The following is an 18,905-nucleotide window of genomic DNA, read 5'->3' as shown; positions in this document are numbered from 1 at the left end:
CCAGGCAGGTCTCGAACCCGCGGGCTCAGGCAATCCACTCACCTCAGCCTCCCAAAGGCGTGGGATTACAGGCTGAGCCACCAAGCCCGCCTTACTACCAGTAATTTAAAGGGAGTTTATATGATTAGCCAGATACTAATTGCCTGGGTTCCAAGGTTTCCATGGACACAGACCAACACGCTCTGTGACTGGCCTGGAATGTGCCTCCCCTCAATCCTTGTTGTTCTCACTTGCGGTGGAAACTTACATAGTTGCCGCACCTTCCTTCCTCCACCCTTGCAAATTCTTTTGAAAATGGTTTGCTGCCAGGCACAGTGGCTCATGTCTATAATCCCAGCACTTTGGGAGGCCGAGGTCAGAGGATTGCCTGAGCCTGCGGGTTCGAGACCAGCCCGGGCAATTTGGTGAGACCTCATCTCTACAATAAATCAAAAACTTGGCCGGGTGGGGTAGCATGCGCCTGTGGTTCCGGCGACTTGGAAGGCTGAGGTGGAAGGATTGTCTGAGCCCAGCAGCTTGAGGCTGCGGTGGCCATAGCGTGCCACTGCACTCCAGCCTGGGCTACAGAGTGAGACTCTGACTCAGGGAGGGGAGGAGAGGGGAGGGGAAGGGAGGGGAGGGAATTTGCAGTGTTTGCTGGGCCTTCCACTTATGCTGACCCCTAGAAGCACCACAAAGCAGTTCCTCCATTTCAGGGCTGTAGGCTTGTTATCTGGACCCTAAGAGGATGTTACTTCAAATAAGCATGGCAAGAAAAAAGTTTTCTCACAGCAAAGTCTGGCATTACTGATTTTCACATGCTAATATGAGTTATTCAGCTCCTCTGTCTTCACAAAGAAATAAGAAGACACAATTTAAAAGTTTAGCATTAACTACATTTTTATTTTAATTTATGTTATTTTATGAGCCAGAGTCTCACTCTGTCACCCAGGCTGGAGTGCATTGGCACACAGCTACCCCAGCCTCGACCTGCAGGGCCCAGGCGATCCTTTCCCCCCCGCAGTCACCACGCCCGACCAATTTTTTGACTTATTGTAGAGACAAAGTCTTGCCAGGTTGTCCAGGCTGGTCTCGAGCCCCCGGGCTCAGGAAGTCCTCTTACCTCCGCCTCCCAATGCGCTGGGATTACAGGCGTGAGCCACAGTACCCGGCCTAAATTTTTATTTTTTATTACTAATTAATTAAGTATTTAACTGGTGGACTGAGGTCATAAACATTAACCAAGTTTTATTTTTTCTTTTCTTTTCTTTTCTTTTCGAGTCTGAGTCTGTCACCCAGACTGGAGGGCAGTGGCACCATCACAGCTCACTGCAGCCCTTGCAGGCCCAGGCCTTCCTCCCACCTCAGTTTCGCGAATAGTTGGGGCTACAGGCATGCACTGCCATGCCCGGCTTTTTGCTTTTTTGTAGAGACAAGGTCTCGTTGGGTTAAGCAGGCTGATATGGAACTCCTGGCCTCCAGCGATCCTCCCACCTCGGCTTTCCAAAGTGCTGGCATGATTGATAGACCCGAGCCACCACCCCCAGCCTTAAGCACATTTTAAAAGTTCCTTCCCAGCTGGGAGTGGTGGCATGTGTCTGTAGTCCCAGCTACTCAAGAGGCTGAGGCAGGAGGATCACTCAAGCCCAGGAGTTTGAGACCCAGCCTCAGCAATATCACGAGATCCTCATTTCTTTATTTTAAAAATAATAACTTAAAAATAAATTTAAAATACCTTTCAAATTAAAAGAGTTTCTTATTTTCTCCTATTTCTGTATTTTAAGAAGAAAAGGCCGGGCTCGGTGGCTCAGCCTGTAATCCTGCGCCTTTGGGAGGCTGAGGTGAGTGGATTGCCTGAGCCCGCGGGTTCGAGACCCGCCTGGGCAGCGAGACCTCATCTCTGCAATAAATCAAAAAATTAGCCGGGCATGGGAGCGCATGCCTGTAATTCCGGCTACTCAGAAAGCTGAGGCGGAAGGATCGCCGGAGCCCAGCAGGTCGAGGCTGTGGTTTCCGGGAGCGGCCACTGCACTCCAGTCTGGGCGACAGAGTGAGACTCCGACTCAAAAAAAAGAAGAAGAAAAGGACATTTGATTTCAAAATGTTATTGTGTATTAATCATTTTAGTTCGTGTTTTTATTTTCTAATAAGTGCTATGAAAAGATTGACAGGGCCGGGCACAATGGCTCATGTCTGTAATCCCAGCACTTTGAGAGGCCAAGACTGGAAGATTGCTCAATACTAGCCTAGACAACACAGCAAGACTTTGTCTCTATTTAAATTATTTTTATCTTTCTTTTTTTTTTGAGTTGGAGTCTTACTCTGTTGGCCAGGCTGGAGTGCAGTGGCACGCTTATGGCCACCGCAACCTCCACCTGCTGGGCTCAGGTGATCCTTCCGCCTAAGCCTTCCAAGTAGCTGAAACTACAGGCACACGCCTCCATGCCTGGCTAATTTTGGTGATTTATTGTAGAGATGAGGTCTCATCTAATTGCCTAGGCTGGTCTCAAACCCCCGGGCTCAGGCAGTTCTCTCGCCTTGGCCTCCCAAAGTGCTGGGATTATAGGCTGAGCCACCGTGCCCAGCCTAACTTTTTAATTTAAAAAAAAAAGATTAACAGGTAGCAGTGTGTGCCTGTAATCCCAGCAACTCGGGAGGCGGGAAGGACTGAGTTGGGAGGGTTGCCCGAGTCCAGGAGTTTGAGGCTAGCCTCGGCAACATAACGAGACCCCCATCTCTAAAAATAATAGCAATAAAAATAATGAAAGGTCAACAGAATCCTTTGGGATTTTGACAGTTGTAATCTGTACTTTTTTTTTCTTTTTGAGTTGGAGTCTCACTGCGTTGCATAGGCTGGAGTGCAGTGGCATGCTCACGGCCACTCTAGCGTCAACCTACTGGGCTCTGGTGATCCTTCCGCCTCAGCCTTCCAAGTAGGCAGAACTACAGGCACGTGCTACCATGCCTGGCTAATTTTTAACTGTTGTAGAAACGAGGTCTCACCAACTTGCCTGGGCTGGTCTCAAACCCAAGGGCTCAGGCATTCCACTCAACTTGACCTCCCAAAGTGCTGGGATGAGAGGCTGAGCCACCAAGCCTGGCCTGCATGCTTATGAATGTGCAGAATCTGTTTCTGTGCTTCCAGAGACTATGGAACAAAACCCTGGAAACTTACATCCTGCATCAAGGGCCTGTCAGTTGCATCGTATGTTCGAATGTTCATTTTCATTAAAACAGTGTGTGTGGAGTGGTACAGCGATACAGTTATCACAGACTTGTCATCATGTGGCTGTTTTTATTATCGGGTAAGCCAGCGCATTGGCAGACTAGTAGGAAAGGTCAGATAATTATGTCTGACGATGTGGAAAAGACTTATTGTCAGTGCATCACGCAAAGCAGTCAGCACATGCTGACGGCACAGAAAATTAAGATCTAGGTCAGCAGACTGCAAGGTGGAGAAGCGGATGAGTGGAGAAGACAACCAATACTTCTAGAAGCTTCTCCCCACTGTTTCCATTACGATCTCTAGTTGTAATAAGGAGGTGGATTTCTCCACCCATAAAGTCTGATGGTTTCTTATTCCCAATTAGAGATCAGTCAGTTGAGATTGGTTGGCTATGAGGGATCGTTTTAAATGTGCCCAATTATATTTGCATCTGTAGTTTGATAGTTTGCCTGATGCTTCTCTTTTGCCTATGGAATTACTATAAAGCGTTTTTTGGACAAAACCGGGTAAATCAAATCTCCGCTAGAAAAGATTTTTGTTGTTGTTTTTAACATCTTTTTATTATTTATTTATTTATTTATTTTTAGAGTCAGAGTCTCATTCTGTCACCCAGGCCAGAGTGCAATAGCACAATCATGGCTCTCTGCAGGCTTTACCTCCTGGGCTCAGGCAGTCCTTCTGCCTCAGCCTCCCAAGTAGCTGAGACTATACAGGCACGTGTCACCATTCCTGGCTATTTTTTTTTTTTTGTAGAGACAAAGGTCTTGCTATGCTCCCGAGGCGCTCTCACTCCTGGGCTCAAGCAGTCTGTCCACCTCGGCCTCCCAAAATGCTGGGATTACAGGCAAGATCCACCACGCTGGCCCTGTTTTTACTTCTTTCTTTGAGAACGTTGGAGATTTTAAAAAGAGCGATAGTAGGAATTTTTATCACTCAAGGGACGTGTGGGGTTCATTCTGGGTCCATTAAGAGATTTCCCAAGCATCTTAGAGCTTTGAAGGATAAGTGGATTGAGATAACGTTCACTAAACTAGGGAATATAGGAAGAGTGTGTTTGGAGAGGAGATGACATCGTGGTTTGAGACGTCGTCGTGTGGAGGTTTTCGCCGGCAGAGGAAGTGTCCTGCAGACTCAGAGACATCAGTGCTGGAGACAAGTAGGCTGGCACCTTCCGCTTAATCGATACCGGTCGAATAAATGATTGGAAATAGAGGAGACAGAGGACAGAAACTTGGACCCAGCAGCAAGTATGGAGGGCGAGAAAAGTCTTGAAACCAAGGATGTTAGCTAAGGGTTCATCTACAGAGCAGCACTTTGGGAAGCCCTTTAAGGGCATCCTCGAGGGCACACAAAACTGATGGGAAAAGCCTCACTGCTGGTTAGGGAGAGTTACTCACAGAACATAGAGAAATCTGATTTCCCTTACAAAACCTAGATTGAAAATGGGAGCGAAAAATTAAGATACAGGGTTAAGCCAGGAGACCCAATATTCAACAAATAGGAATTGCAAAAAGAAAAACAGATTGAGGAAAATAACAAAGAAGTGAAAGAAATTTAGCTTAAGGGCTTATTCGTCAGTGAGCAGAGTAAATAATACAAGAATAATACCTATATACATTCTAAAACTTTCAGACATAAAAATGTAAGCTACCTATAAAAGATCCAGAGATTAAAATAGCACCCAGCTTTTTACCAACAATGCATTTCTAAGAAAATTACTTTAGGATGTATTCCAACAAAAGAGCAAAATAAGAAAGAAGGAAACTAGCAGCTCCAGTGCTGAAGCAGAGGGAAATTAAGGTCTGGGTCAAAAGACTGCACAGTGGAAAAGGAGATGAGTGGAAGAGACACCAACACTTCTAGAAGCTTCTCTCCAGTGTTCAAATTACTGTCTCCAGGTCGGGCACGGTGGCTCAGCCTGCAATCCCAGCACTTTAGGAGGACAGGGCAAGAGGATTGCCTGGGCCCCGGGGGTTCAAGACCAGCCTGGGCAACTTGGTGAGACCTCGTCTTTATAATAAATCACAAAAACTAGCTGGGTATGGTGTAGTTCCAGCTGCTTGGAAGGCTGAGGCGGAAGGATCACCTAAGCCCAGCAGATCGAGGCTGTGGTGACCATGAGCGTGCCACTGCACTCCAGCCTGGGCGACAAGAGACTCCAACTCAAAACAAAAAAATTACTATCTCCAGGAAGACAGCTATATAACAGAAATAGAGAAAAACTTGTCCAAATCAGAGCAGGAAGAGAAGAGGACCCCAAGAAAGAGGCCTCTGATTTTAAAAGGAAAAAAGAGGAGCTAACTGATTATCCAATAAATAGAAGTGGAACGGAAGTTTGAGATCAGTTAGAAGTGTGGGACTGAGATAGTGATAAGTATGTAGAAAAAATAGTCCAGGCACAATGACTCATCCCTATAATCCCAACACTTTGGGAGGCCAAGGCAGGAGGATTCCTTGAACCCAGGACTTTGAGACCAGCCTGGGCAACATAGCGAGACCTTGTCTCTACCAAAAAAAAAAAAAAAATCAAAAAATTAACCAGGTATGATGGTGCACATCTGCTGTCCTAGCTTCTCGGGGACTGAGACGGAAGGATTACCTGAACCCAGGAGTGTGAGGCTGTGGTGAGCTGTGATTGTGCCACTGTACTCCAGCCTGGACAACAGAGACCCAGACTAAAAAAATAAAATAAAATATGAGATCATTAATAACCTTGGGGAAAATTAATTTGTTCCAGAAAAGGAGTGTAAGTATAGTATAGTAGTTAGCTCATATGAATAACATTTATGTAACCATTATAAGTCATAATAATAAAAACCAATAAAATCAAATGTTATGATGCGTGAACTATTAGTAGAATGGGGGTTTGTGGTGTTTTGGTGGAAGGAAAATATGAGTTAAATCTTTATCTTCCGCAATAATGTTATAGCCTAACTGGGTTCTTATGCCTGCTGCCCAGAAAAGCCAAGACGTTTGACAGCAGCTGTCACTAGTTGAGAAAGAGTTTAATAATGTAGAGCAACTGAGTGAGGGGGATGGGAGATATTTCTCAAGTCTGCCTCCCTGAGAATTTTAGGTTAGGAGGTGGGTTTTTTTGTTGTTTTGGGGTTTTTTCTTTTTGGGTCAGAGTCTCACTCTGTCGCCCGGAACGGAGTGCAGTGGCACACTCACGGTCACCGCAGCCTCGACCTGCTGGGCTCAGGCAATTCTTCCACCTCAATCTTCCAAGTAGCTGGGACTACAGGCATGTGCCACTGCGTCTGGCTAATTTTTTTTTTTTTTTTTTTTAAAGACAAGGTCTTGCCAAGTTGCCCAGGCTGGTTTCAAACCCGTGGGCTCAGGCAGTCCTCTCACCTCAGCCTCCCAAAGTGCTAGGATTATAGGTGTGAACCCCCGTGTCCGGCCGGTTAGGAGTTTTTAAGGAGTAATCTAGCGGGCAGATGACTGGAAAATGGGCACTGTTGATTGGTTGGTGATGATCTCATGGGGGTGTCTAAACTATCTTAGTGTGCAGAGCCAGTTCCTGGGGTGGAGGGGAGGGGGTTGGTCATGGGACCGGTGGAGTCAGTTCCTTGGTATGTGTCCCCCAATCTAAGTGGAATCTCAGGTCCATCTGAAGATGCTATCTGTAAAACAGAGCTTTCGACCCTTGGTTACTGACCCTTGGGCCATTGTGAGGGTAGTTTAAGGGGAAGGTCCTGCAGATAGACCACTTGTGAACCTCACCAATCAAACTTCAGGATGCCATCAGAGAGATCTGTATGGCCTTAGGGTCACTGTTTATCAACCCTTTCCCCTCCCCAGGGGTAAGGACATGAAGATAATCAATTGTTCTCTCTCGAAGTGGCCCAGTAAACAGTCATGCACCAAACAAGAAACAACAGATTTGTTGATTTCTCACCACAGCTGCAGCTTTGTGGGGCTCAGGTCTCTTCTATAGCTTTTACTCTGAGGCCCTGTATTAATTTGATATAGGTGGTTTCAACAGGAAGTGATTAGATACCAAAAATTTAAAAATCAAGAGGTAGAAGGAAAACTGTTATTTAGGCATATGAAAGAAAATACTAGAAGAAACAGTTAAAAGTATTGAAAAGAACTGCTTTTAGGACGTGAGATCCGTAATGGGAAGAGGAAGAAAGCTGGGGTCCTTTATTAAATACTGTGAATCATTTTAATTTTTTAAGTGAATAACTGTTATTTTTAAAATTGAAATAAAAAGAAAAATATTGTTGGAACTCTAGAGGTTTGAGTATATTTTGAAAACATAGAAATTAAGAATAATATAAAAGTTAAATGCATAACACATTTGGCAAGCTAAATTTTCATCTCTTCAAGTAGGGAGTTAATAAACATCAAGATGAAAAATTCCAAAATAGGCATCTGAGTGTAGTATTTAGCTTATTCCTCTAGAATAATAATAATTATTATTATTTTGAGTTGGAATCTCACTCTGTCGCCCAGGCTGGAGTGCAGTGGTATGCTCACAGCCTCTGCAGCCTCGATCTGCTGGGCTTAGGTGATCCTTCCACCTCAGCCTTCCAAGTAGCTGGAACTACAGACACACACCACCACGCCTGGCTAGTTTTTTGTGATTTACTGTAGAGACGAGGTCTCACCAAGTTGCTCAGGCTGGTCTTAAACCCTGGACTCAGGCAGTCCTCTTGCCTCCGCCTCTCAAAGTGCTAGGATTACTGCCATGAACCACCATACTCAGCCTGAAGTCACTGATTTCAATACCAGTTCCTGGGTCCCACCCACCCCAGAGATTCTGACTTAATCTGTCTGGGATGTGATGTGGGCACCAGATGATTTTAAAGTTCCTTGGGTGATTCTAATAGGCAGCCGAAGATAGGAACAAGTCATCGACAGGGCTCACGGATTGAAAGCCAGATAATACCAGAAGCAGCGTGCTAAGCTGCAGGAAAGGGACAGGACCCAAAAGTTTGGAAGTAGAGAGGAAGACCAAGTGCAAATTCTGTAGGAGAGGTTGACTCTAGCGTCAGAACATTGTAAGTTTGAATCCTCTTATTTCACCGAGTTCATCTGCTCGCTGCCTGGAAAGCCATGTACACCAGAGGTGAGGTGTGGTGGAGGGAAAGCAGCTCCATTCAAACGCCAGCAAGTGAGATGGCCAGGCTCCTGCCTCAAAGAAACCATTTTAGGCTGGGTGCTGTGGCTCACATCTGTAATCCCAGCACTTTGAAAGGCCAAGGCAAAAGGATTACCTGAGCCCAGGGGTTCAAGACCAGCCTGGACAACTTGGTGAGACCTCATCTCTGCAATAAATCAAAAAATTAGTCGGGTGTGGTGGCGTGTGCCTATGGTTTCTGCTACTTGGAAGGCTAAGGCGGAAGGATTGCCTGAGCCCAGCAGGTCAAGGCCACAGTGGCTGTGGCCGTGAACATGCCACTGCACTCCAGCCTAGGTGACTCTGACTTAAAAAAAAAAAATCTCAACTTCTGGGTTGTATGCAGGGGTTTAAAAGGAAAAGCCGGGACACAGAGCACATGGACCCAGCACATCGTGCAAGTCTGCACCCCTCTTTCCCAGGACTGTCTTGAGCTACTGTCCACCTGAGTATCAGCAGGCCCCTCTCGGGTGTGGCCAAGTGACAAGGGAACCACCTTGAAGTTGATCTCTAGGTGGCAGAGAGTTTCACAGCTGGATCTCCATGCCTTTAAAGAGGTTTGCTTTAAGGACACTCCCTGGAACTAACCAGTCTGTAGAAAGATAAGTGGACCTGGCAGGAGGAAGTGTCTGGTGGGAAAGAGGAGAGAAGAAAACTCTCAAAACACGCTTCAAGGCCACGTTGTAGGAGTGAGAGAGAGAAAAGGAAGAACGTTTAAATTGCATTTTAAAATGAAGTTCTCAGGCCATTGCCTTACTAGACTCTGGTGTGACCATGTGCTTTTTTTTTTTTTTTTTCCTTTTTTTTGAATCAGAGTCTCATCTCTGTCACCCAGGCTGGAGTACAGTGGCACACTTACAGCCACCATAGCCTCGACCTACTGGGCTCAGGCGATCTTTCTCCTCAGCCTTCCAAGTTTCCAGAACTACAGGCATGCACTACCATGCCCGGCTAAGTTTTTGATTTATTGTAGAGACAAAGTCTCACCAAGTTGCCTAGGCTAGTCTCGAACCCCTGGGCTCAAGCAATCCTTTTGCCTTGGTCTCCCAAAGTGCTAGGATTACAGGCTTGAGCCACCGTGTCCAGCGTGGTCATGTGCTCTTTGAGCTATGGCCGTTTCTGTGTTTCCTGGCTTTGGCCCCCTCTCCTACCCTGGGAAGGTGAATCTTCTCTTTTTCTCACTCTTACTTTCTAAGTAAACTATCTTTTCTAATCTTTAAATAAAATAAAGTACTCGGTTACATCACTAAAGTCTAATCTTCAGCTTCCTCTAAAATAAGGGTTATAGAACTCTTTTCTGACAGGGTTGCTCCGAGGAGTAAATGGGGTGGAACATAAGGTGTCTTATGATAAATCCAGTGTGTTACAAATGGTTAGCACTCAATAAGTGGTATCTCACTACCTTCATTAGAACAACATAGGCTGGAAGTCAGAGGACACTAAAATTCCTTTTTAAATTCCTGGAGGCAGAATAGTTTCCCGGAGTGGCATTCCCAGCGTGGTTTTCCAGAGTGGCATTGAGGTATGTGCTAGGTCAGCGGTCCCCAGCCTTTTTGGCATCAGGGACCAGTTACATGGAAGACAGTGTTTCTGCGGGACAGGGATGGGGCGGGGTATATGCAGTCAATCATACTCACAAGGGTGTGCAGCCTACATGCTTCACATGTTCACGATGGAGTCCACAGTCCTGTGAGAATCCGACACCACCTCTGATCTGACTGGTACCGGTCTGGTGGGGAGCCCTGTGATAGATGGCGATGTGGCTGGCAGTTTGCCCTTTTTGCATTGTGCTTCAGATTAAAAAATCAGTATATTCTGATGTCCCTAAAATCAATGTCACTAGATTCTAGCTTAAAACGTTAAAGCGGCTGTGCTTTCTGTTTGATTAAGTTACACCAAAGGCCAGGCCTGGACTGTTGTTGATTTTTCTTCTGGAACGTGTCCCCATCTGACGATGCCACTGCCACAGGGGTCACCTGCAAATCACAGCCTCCCTGTTACCAGCATGTCTGTGCCTGCAGTTCTAGGATTCAACTGGGAAGGAGCGCTGAATTGTATATTTTGTGCCAAAACACTTGGACCCTAACAAATCTAAGGGCTAATCTTGTTCCCTTCCAGGATTCGACGCGTAGGAAAGTTTTAAGCAAGGAGCTCGAGCTTTTGAGCACTATAATATCCCACTTGTTTTTACCTCTCAGTTCTCTAAAACATAATCCCCAAACCTGTTTGGTTTTGTTTGAGTTGAAGTCTCACTCTGTCACCCAGACTGGAATGTGGTTCCATACTCCCAGCCACCACAGCCTCGACCTGCTGGGCTCTGGCGATCCTCCTGCCTCAGCCTTCCAAGTGGCTGGAACTATAGGCTAATTTTTGATTTATTGTAGTGACGAGGTCTCGCCAAGTTGCTCGGGTGGGTCTCAAACCCGTGGGCTCAGGCAATCCACTTGCCTTGGCCTCTCATAGTGCTGGGATTACATGCTGAGCCACCGAGCCCAGCCCCAAACCTGTTTTTATTTTATTTATTTATTTATTTATTTATTTGAGTTGGAGTCTCACTCTGTCGCCCAGACTGGAGTGCAGTGGCCCCTCCCGGCCACTGCAGCCTCGACCTGCTGGGCTCCAGCGATCCTTCCGCCTCAGCCTTCCAAGTAGCCGGAATTACAGGCAGGCGCTACCACGCCCGGCTGATTTTTTTTTGATTTATTGTAGAGATGAGGTCTCGCTGCCCAGGCGGGTCTCGAACCCGCGGGCTCAGGCAATCCCCTCACCTCAGCCTCCCAAAGGCGCGGGATTACAGGCTGAGCCACCGAGCCCGGCTTCAAACCTGTTTTTAAAGAAGCGTACTCATCCCAAGTCCATGCAATAAAGACCCGTGCCTTATGACTCATTTAGAAAGTTTATTAAATATACAGTGTTCTACTGATTTTTCTAATGCTTTTAACTCAAGTTATGAAATGCCACAGGCGCTAGATCACAGGAGAGTATATCAGAATAAATACCTTCTTGAAGAAAAGCGCTTGGCACAAATGAAGGCAATTAAGATTGAAGGGGAAACCCTCTCAGAGGGGGAAACCCATTCGGAGGAGGAAACATACAGTAAGCTGTAAGTGCAGTTGGAGGGGGAAACACAGAGTAAGGGGGGAGTACAGCTGGAAGGGACAATTCACTCTGAGGGGGAAACACAGAGTGAGGGGGAAACACAGAGTGCAGGAGGAGAGCGGTTGGAGGGGGAAATTCTCTCGGGGGGAGAAACGCAGAGTGAGGGGGAAACACAGAGTGAAGGGGGAGTGCAGCTGGAGGGAGAAATTCACTCCGAGCGGGGAACATGCAATGCGGGGGGAGAGCAGCTGGAGGGGGAAACACAGACTGGGAAGGAAACACGCTGACTGGCTCTTGCTCCACACAGGCAGACGTCTCTGCTTGTTCCTTAGGCCCAGATGGCAAGGCTGCTTCCCTGTCTTTCTTCGGCTCCGTGGCCTTCCCCTCTGCTGAGAGTATTTCTTCCTCTTCTTTCTGTAGATCTGTGGCTTCCCCCTCCAGTGGGGGAACCTCCTCCTTCTCTTCTTTCGGATCCCCCATCTCCCTCTCCTCTGGTAGGGGCATTTCCCCGGCCTCTTCCTTCAGGCCCAGAGTCACCCCCTCCTCCCGTGGGGGGAGCTCCTCCTCCTGTGCCCTCAAGTCAGTGGCCGCCCCCTTCTCTGACGAGGTCATCTCTTCTCCTTCCTTCAGGCCAGTGGCTTCCCCCTCCTCAGGTGGGGGGACTTTCCCCCCCTCTTCCTTCTCCTCTTCTTTCAGGCTGGTGGTCTCCACCATCTCAGGCAGGCAGTTACTAAACGATAAAGGGTCGGGGAGAATAGAGAAACGAAGGACTTCCATGAAATGCCCGGTGTGGCTTTCAATCGGTGCAACCTCTTGGCCACTTAGGAGACTGAAATGCTTGTCACTAGCAGTTCGACTTTCAACTGCTCTCAAGATTCAGCAGCAGCTCTGCACCTGACAGGGAGGACCTGCGGGTTTTGAGGCTCACGTCTCGAAGGATCTGGGTTGAGCCAGGGACATCAGCACAGCCTCTGCGTCTAGGGGGACAAGAGGAGAGGCTGCTGACCTGAGTCGTGTGAAGCGCCAGACCACAGCTGCGGACCTCAGGCCTGGAGCTGGGCCCACCCAGGCGGGAGGACCCCAGACACTCCAGCTCTTAAATGACATTCAAGTCCCAGAGTCTTTAATACCTGTTGTCTGGTTAAGGACCTCAGCGTCCCTCTACCTTCCCCGGGAGAAACCCCCGTCCTTCCCCTCTCCTCTCCTCTCATGATTCCCCTTGGTTTTTTCTGCCTCCACCCAGTTCTCATAACCCATCGCAGAAGTTTATACCCAGGGGCTTAAGATTTACTTTTGGCCGGGCTCGGTGGCTCAGCCTGTCATCCCAGCACTTTGGATTGCCTGAGCCTGTGAGTTCGAGACCAGCCCGGGCAACTTGGCGAGACCTCGTCTCTACAGTAAAATCAGAAATAGCCAGGCGTGGTAGTGCGAGTCTGTAGTTCCATCTACTTGGAGGGCTGAGGTGGAAGAATCGCTGGAGCCCAGAAGGTCGACACTGGGGTGTCCCTGAGCATGCCACTGCACTCCAGCCCGGGCGAAGGAATGAGACTCCCAACTCAAAAAAAAAAAGTATTACTTTTTTAAAAGAGCAAACTGGCCAGGCGCGGTGGCTCACGCCTATAATCCCAGCACTTTGGGAGGCCGAGGTGAAAGGACTTCCTGACCCCATGGGTTTGAGACCAGCCTGGACAACTTGGTGGGACCTCAACTCTACAATCAATCAAAAAGTTAGCCAGGCATGACGGCATGTGCCTGTAGTTCCAGCTCCTTGGAAGGCTGAAACAGAAGGATCGCCAGAGCCCAGCAGGTCAAGGCTGCAGTGGCCGGGAGCGTGCCACTGCCCTCCAGCCTGGGTGACAGAGTGAGACTCCAACTCAAAATGGAAAAAAAAAAAACAGCCAACTGCCCATTAGCCTATTTGCCTTCAGACATCTCCCAGCCTTACCTCCATACCTCAGTCCTTGGTGATGGGAGAAAACCACGCCAGAGGCAGGACTGAGCCAGGACTCGCAGACACACTCTCATATATAGCTGGACACACCCTTTGGAGATCAGATGATCCCATTTCACAAGTCAAGCCCCCAGGGAGGTTTAACTCTGTGGCCTATCAGTTCGCCTCTTAAAACTGAGGAGCTAGATGCTGGTGTCTTAGGGCAGTGAAGTCCTGACAGATTTGTGCACTCCTTGTCTGCCTGCAAAAGACCAAGTGAAAAATCTCGTTTCTCGTTCAACCCCTTGGGTTCCACCTTACAAAACAGGTGGGAGCCTGGACAACCCCAAGGACCCTCAGTGGGTCTCCAGGATTCAGTGTGATTTATGTGTGGGAGGCCCCTTTGTGGTTTCACAGCAAGGGGGTGAGCAAATGGACTTCAGGTTTGAGTTTTTCCATAAGACGGAGCTATTGAAGTGTTTTTTTATACTTTGCAGCTAGACTTTTAAAATTTTGATTTTTACCCTAATGGAACTATGACTTTGGTTTTGTAACTTGTATGACTGGTTTCGTGAACTCTTAAAAGTATAGCCTCAGCCGGGCTCGGTGGCTCAGCCTGTAATCCCGCGCCCTTGGGAGGCTGAGGTGAGTGGATTGCCTGAATCCGCAGGTTTGAGACCCGCCTGGGCAGCGAGACCTCATCTCTACAATAAAATTAAAAAATTAGCCGGTCGTGGTAGCGCGTGCCTGTAATTCCGGCTACTTGGAAGGCTGAGGCAGAAGGATCACCGGAGTCCAGCAGGTCGAGGCTGCGGTGGCCGGGAGCGGCTACTGCACTCCAGTCTGGGCGACCAAGTGAGACTCCAACTCAAAAAAAAAAAAAAGTATAGCCTCTTGGTAGCTGGGCACTGTGACTCATGCCTGTAATCCCAGCAGTTTGGGAGGTAGGGGCAAAAGGACTGTCTGAGCCCAGGAGTTCGAGACCAGCCTGTGCCATTTAACAAGACCTTGTCTCTACAGTAAATCAGAAAAATTAACAGGTGTGATGGCGTGTGCCTGTGGTTTCAGCTACTTGAAAGACTGAGGTGGAAGGATAGCCTGAGCCCAGCAAGTCGAGGCTACAGTGACCATGAACGTGCCACTGCACTCCAGCCTAGGTGACAGAGTGAGACTTCCACTCAGAAAGAAAAAAGACTCTTTCTCCAAGTTGCTGTGTGCCTGTAACTGCAGCTACTCGGGAGGCTGAGGTGGGAGGATCACCTGAGCCCAGAGGTTGAGGCTGCAGTGAAATATGATCACACCACTGCACTCCAGCCTAGGCAACAGAGCAAGAACCTGTCTCTAGAAATAAAATAAAAGTTGGCCGGGCGCATTGGCTCACGCCTGTCATCCCAGCACTTTGGGAGGCTGAGGTGAGAGGATTGCCTGAGCCCACGGGTTCGAGACCAGCTTGGGCAACTTGGTGAGACCTCATGTCTACAATCAATCAAAAAATTAGCCAGGTATGGTGGCGCGTGCCTGTAGTTCCAGCTACTTGGAAGGCTGAGGTGGAAGGATTTCCTGAGCCCAGCAGGTTGAGGCTGCAGTGGCCGTGAGAGCATCACTGCACTCCAGGCTGGGCGACAGGGTGAGACTCCAATGCAAAAAAATAAGTATAAATAAATAAATAAAATGAGGGAACCTAGATGAAAAGTGAATTGAGGGGAATGGCGTTGTTAGAGCAAGGGTCTGGATTCTGAGATATCAAGATGCACGTGTCACCTTGGCAATTGGATTTCACAGACTAAGCTGGGATTGCGAGCACATCGTTAGAGTGTAAGGCCATGGGAATGTACCGACCCTTGAGCCTGAGCGTGTGGGCAGGGTGTCTACGACTAAGCCATGAGAGCTTCATGGAGGAATAGCAAAGAGATGGAAAAGATGGCTCCAGCAGCATGTGGAGAGCCAGGAGAGCATGGGGTGAGGAAGTGTGGGTGGGTGATGGGGAGGGAAGCCAGAGTTGAGAAGGTCAAGAGGATGGTGAGCACCAAGAGGTCAGGGGAAAGGTGACTCTTCCATGCACCTGCCGTGGAAGACCGCAGAATGCTGGTGGTGAGAGGGCAGACTTCTGTGGTCACGGAGCATCTGTCGTTTCCTCCCAGAGTCTTTTGTCCTCAGTATTCCCTAGTACATTCAGTCCTCCTTCACGTGATGGTGTTTCCAGAAGATCTTGCAAGTTGCACCTGGCTATGTTTTTCCCCAGCACGAGATGCTTCACCCCAGATGCATTCCAATCCAACTGGGCGGCCCGTTGCTTTTCTCTTTTCCCTCCACTTGGCAGAGGCTAGCGGTTTAGGCAGCCGTGCCCCCTGTTGACCTATTCTGAAACTGCAGTCAAGTCAAACTCCTGGGCAGCAAAGTCCCCTGCGTCCTTGCTCAATACGGATTCTAACCCAGAAGGAGGACTGTCGATCTAACCCAGAAGCAGGGTAACCAAGGAGCTCTTGAGAAAGAAGGTCCTGTAACTGGTTGAGGCAGAAGACAAACTCCAGGATGAGGAAGCGAGGAAGGCTTTTATGTTTCCCATTTAATAGATGAGGAAACTGATATGCAGGCAGGCTGAAACTGAGCTCTGGAATGCCACTCAGTCCTGGTGTGAACTCCCAGAGATATACTGGGTTTCTTCTCAGTGCTTTAGAATGTTATTTGCAGAATACAAATGCAAAGTGAATTTTTTTGTGTGTGTTGAGGTCTTGACTAGAGTGCAGTGGCACAATCACACAATCTCGACCTCCTGGGCTCAGGCAATCCTTCTGCCTCAGCCTCCCATGTAGCTGGGACTACAGGCTTGTGCCACCACACCCAGCTAATTTTCTGATGTTTTGTAGAGATGAGGTCTCCCTATGTTGCCCAGGCTGGTCTTGAACTCCTGGGTTCCATTTATCCTCCCGCCTCAGACTCCCAAAGTGCTGGGATTACAGGCATGAGCCACTACACCTAGCCAAAGTGAATGCTTCAATGGCATTTTTCTACTATACCTTTGTTTAAGACCAAATAAAAGGCAAATCTCAGGGAGTCAGAGATATTCATCCATTCTCTTTACTGAGCACCTACTATTATATGCCAGGCACGGTTCTGTATGATAGGGGCTACAGTAGTGAACAAAGCAGATAAACTTCCTGCCCTCACATTTTAGTATGAAGTGACTGACAATAAATATGATAAATAAGTTAAGATATATGCAGTTTATTCTATAGCAATGATGGTAAGAAGGAAATAAGAAATAGGGCTGGGGAAGTGAAATGTTGGGCCAGGGTGTTGGTGTGGAAATGTTGATAGGAGTAGCCAGGGAAGCTGACGTGAGGGAAGACCAGACACAGTGTCTTTTTTTTGGGTGGGGTTAGAGTCCCATTCTGTGACCCAGGCTGGAGGGCAGTGGCACAACCATGGCTCACCGCAGCCTCGGCCGGCTGGGCTCAGGTGATCCTTCTGCCTCAGCCTTCCAAGTAGCTGGAACTACAGGCACACACCACCATGCCAGGCTAATTTTTTGATTTATTATAGAGACAAGTTCTTGCCAAGTTGCCCAGTCTGGTCTCGAACCCGCAGGCTCAGGCAGTCCATTCACCTCAACCTCCCAAAGTAATGGGATTATAGGCATGAGTCACCGCACCTGGCCCAGGCACAGTGTTTCATGTCTTGTAGTTCCAGCACTTTGGGAGGCCGAGGTGGGAGGATTGCTTGAGTCCAGTAGTTTGAGACAAGCCTGGGCAACATAGTGAGACCTTGTCTCTACAAAAGAGTAAAAAAGTTAGCCGGACATGGCGGTATACATCTGTAGTCCTAGCTACTTGGAAGGCTGAGACAGAAGGACCGCCTGAGCCCAGGAGGTCAAGGCTGCAGTGAGCCACGGTTGTGCCACTGCACTCCAGCCAGGGCGATAAAGTGAGACCTGATATTCAGCAATGAAGTGTGTAACACCATTTTTTAAAATTTGGAGTCTTACTTCGTCACCCAGGCTAGAGTGTAGTAGCACACTCGTGGCCACCATAGCCTCGGCCTGCTGGGTCCGGCGATCCTTACACCTCAGCCTTCCAAGTAGCTGGAACTACAGGCACACACCACCATGCCCGGATTATTTTTTGATTGTAGAGACGAGGTCTCGCCAAGTTGCCCGGGCTGGTCTCGAACCTGTGGGCTCAGACAGTCCTCTCACCTCGGCCTCCCAAAATGCTGGGATTATAGGCGTGAGCCACCATGCCCAATTGCCAGCCCCTGCATCCGGGGTCATGGCAGCCTGAATGCACCGGATCGCATGAGAGCGCGAATAGCACATTTTTCCTAGGATGAGTTCACGAAGTTAATTGTCAGACCTTGTAGATGGTCTTTAAATTCATGAGATGGGGCAGAATAAGAGATGAAGGCTAAGATAATATGTTGAGGTAGAAAAAAAATAAGAAACTTAAGGAGATTGGGAAGATGGGAAGGAATGGCCAGAATAATGGAAAGGAACTAGTGAGTGTGGTGTCATGGAAGCCAAGCGGAGAAAATTATTGGAGAGGGAATAATCCCTCGCGTCAAATGCTGCAGGCAGGCTGGATAGGATGAGGGCTGAGAATGGGCCTCGGGGTGGAACATGGCGTCTCTAATTCTCTCCTTCGTAATGAAACCCCTTATTCTAACTTTTCCCCAGGTTGTAGCAGATACCAATATAAGTGCCATAGCATCTCAGCTTGAGAGCATGTCTACCGGCTGCCACCTTGGCTCTCCCTCTGTCGAACACCTCCCGGAAGATGCAGAGTGAGTATTCTAGAGGTAGAGGGCCTGTTACATGCGTGGGCAAAGCTCCTGAGAACTCTTCTAGATACTAGAGCAAACCCTCTAAAGGAGAGAAGCGTGCACATTACCCTTTCTAATTTCTAGAAGGTCTCCAAGAAGGCACGGGGGTTTCCTCACTTCTCACGAAGCTTAGTTCTGCCGCGTGAGTTCTAAAAGACCGTTGCTGCAGGGTGTACACACACGCTGCATCCGGTCAGGTTGACATGGGCCTTCTTCCCTAAGAAACCACAGATGTAGGGCCCAGGTGCACCCTGCTTGATTGTGCGAGGAACCATGCTTCCTCAGTTTTCCAAGCTAAAATCTCATTGTGAGATTAAGTCTTGATGTTATGCTTGCTGGCATGTTTCGTGAAAACCAGTCATTGCAGTTACAGTTGCTCATTAAAGCAGCGTTTTTCAAACGAGAACGTGCATGAAAGTCATCTGAGGAGTATGTTGAAAGATTCCAGGTCCCATTTCTAGATTTCATGATTAGGGGGTCTGCAGTAGATTCCAGAAATCTGATGTTAACAAGGCCCCCAGGGTGATACTGCCACAGACAGGCAGAGATTTTCCTCCTTTGAGAAAGAATGCCTAAAGTTATTATCCTCAGTCTCAGCAGTGCCTGGCCACTAGTAGGTGCTCAATAAATGTTTGTTGACTGGTCTAGATGGTTCATTTGAAGAATCTCTTGGAGCCAGGCTCAGTGACTCAGCCTGTAATCCCACGCCTTTGGGAGGCTGAGGT

The 18,905-nt window shown here is 48.2% G+C and overlaps 1 protein-coding gene across 1 annotated transcript in view; it reads left to right on the top strand.

Annotated features, from left to right (window-relative positions):
- Positions 1–18,905, top strand: part of PATJ (PATJ, crumbs cell polarity complex component) — a 415,643-nt gene that overhangs the window by 385,893 nt on the left and 10,845 nt on the right. Inside the window, exon 42 of the mRNA XM_021715786.1 lies at positions 18,035–18,141. Coding sequence (XP_021571461.1) covers positions 18,035–18,141 — 107 coding nt within the window. The remainder of the gene's footprint in view (positions 1–18,034; positions 18,142–18,905) is intronic.

Source organism: Carlito syrichta, unplaced genomic scaffold (assembly GCF_000164805.1).
Source record: "Carlito syrichta isolate Samal-C Ts95f unplaced genomic scaffold, Tarsius_syrichta-2.0.1 Scaffold307669, whole genome shotgun sequence".
In the NCBI taxonomy this organism is placed as follows: Eukaryota; Metazoa; Chordata; class Mammalia; order Primates; family Tarsiidae; genus Carlito; species Carlito syrichta.
This window is presented reverse-complemented; position numbering and strand designations above follow the sequence as displayed.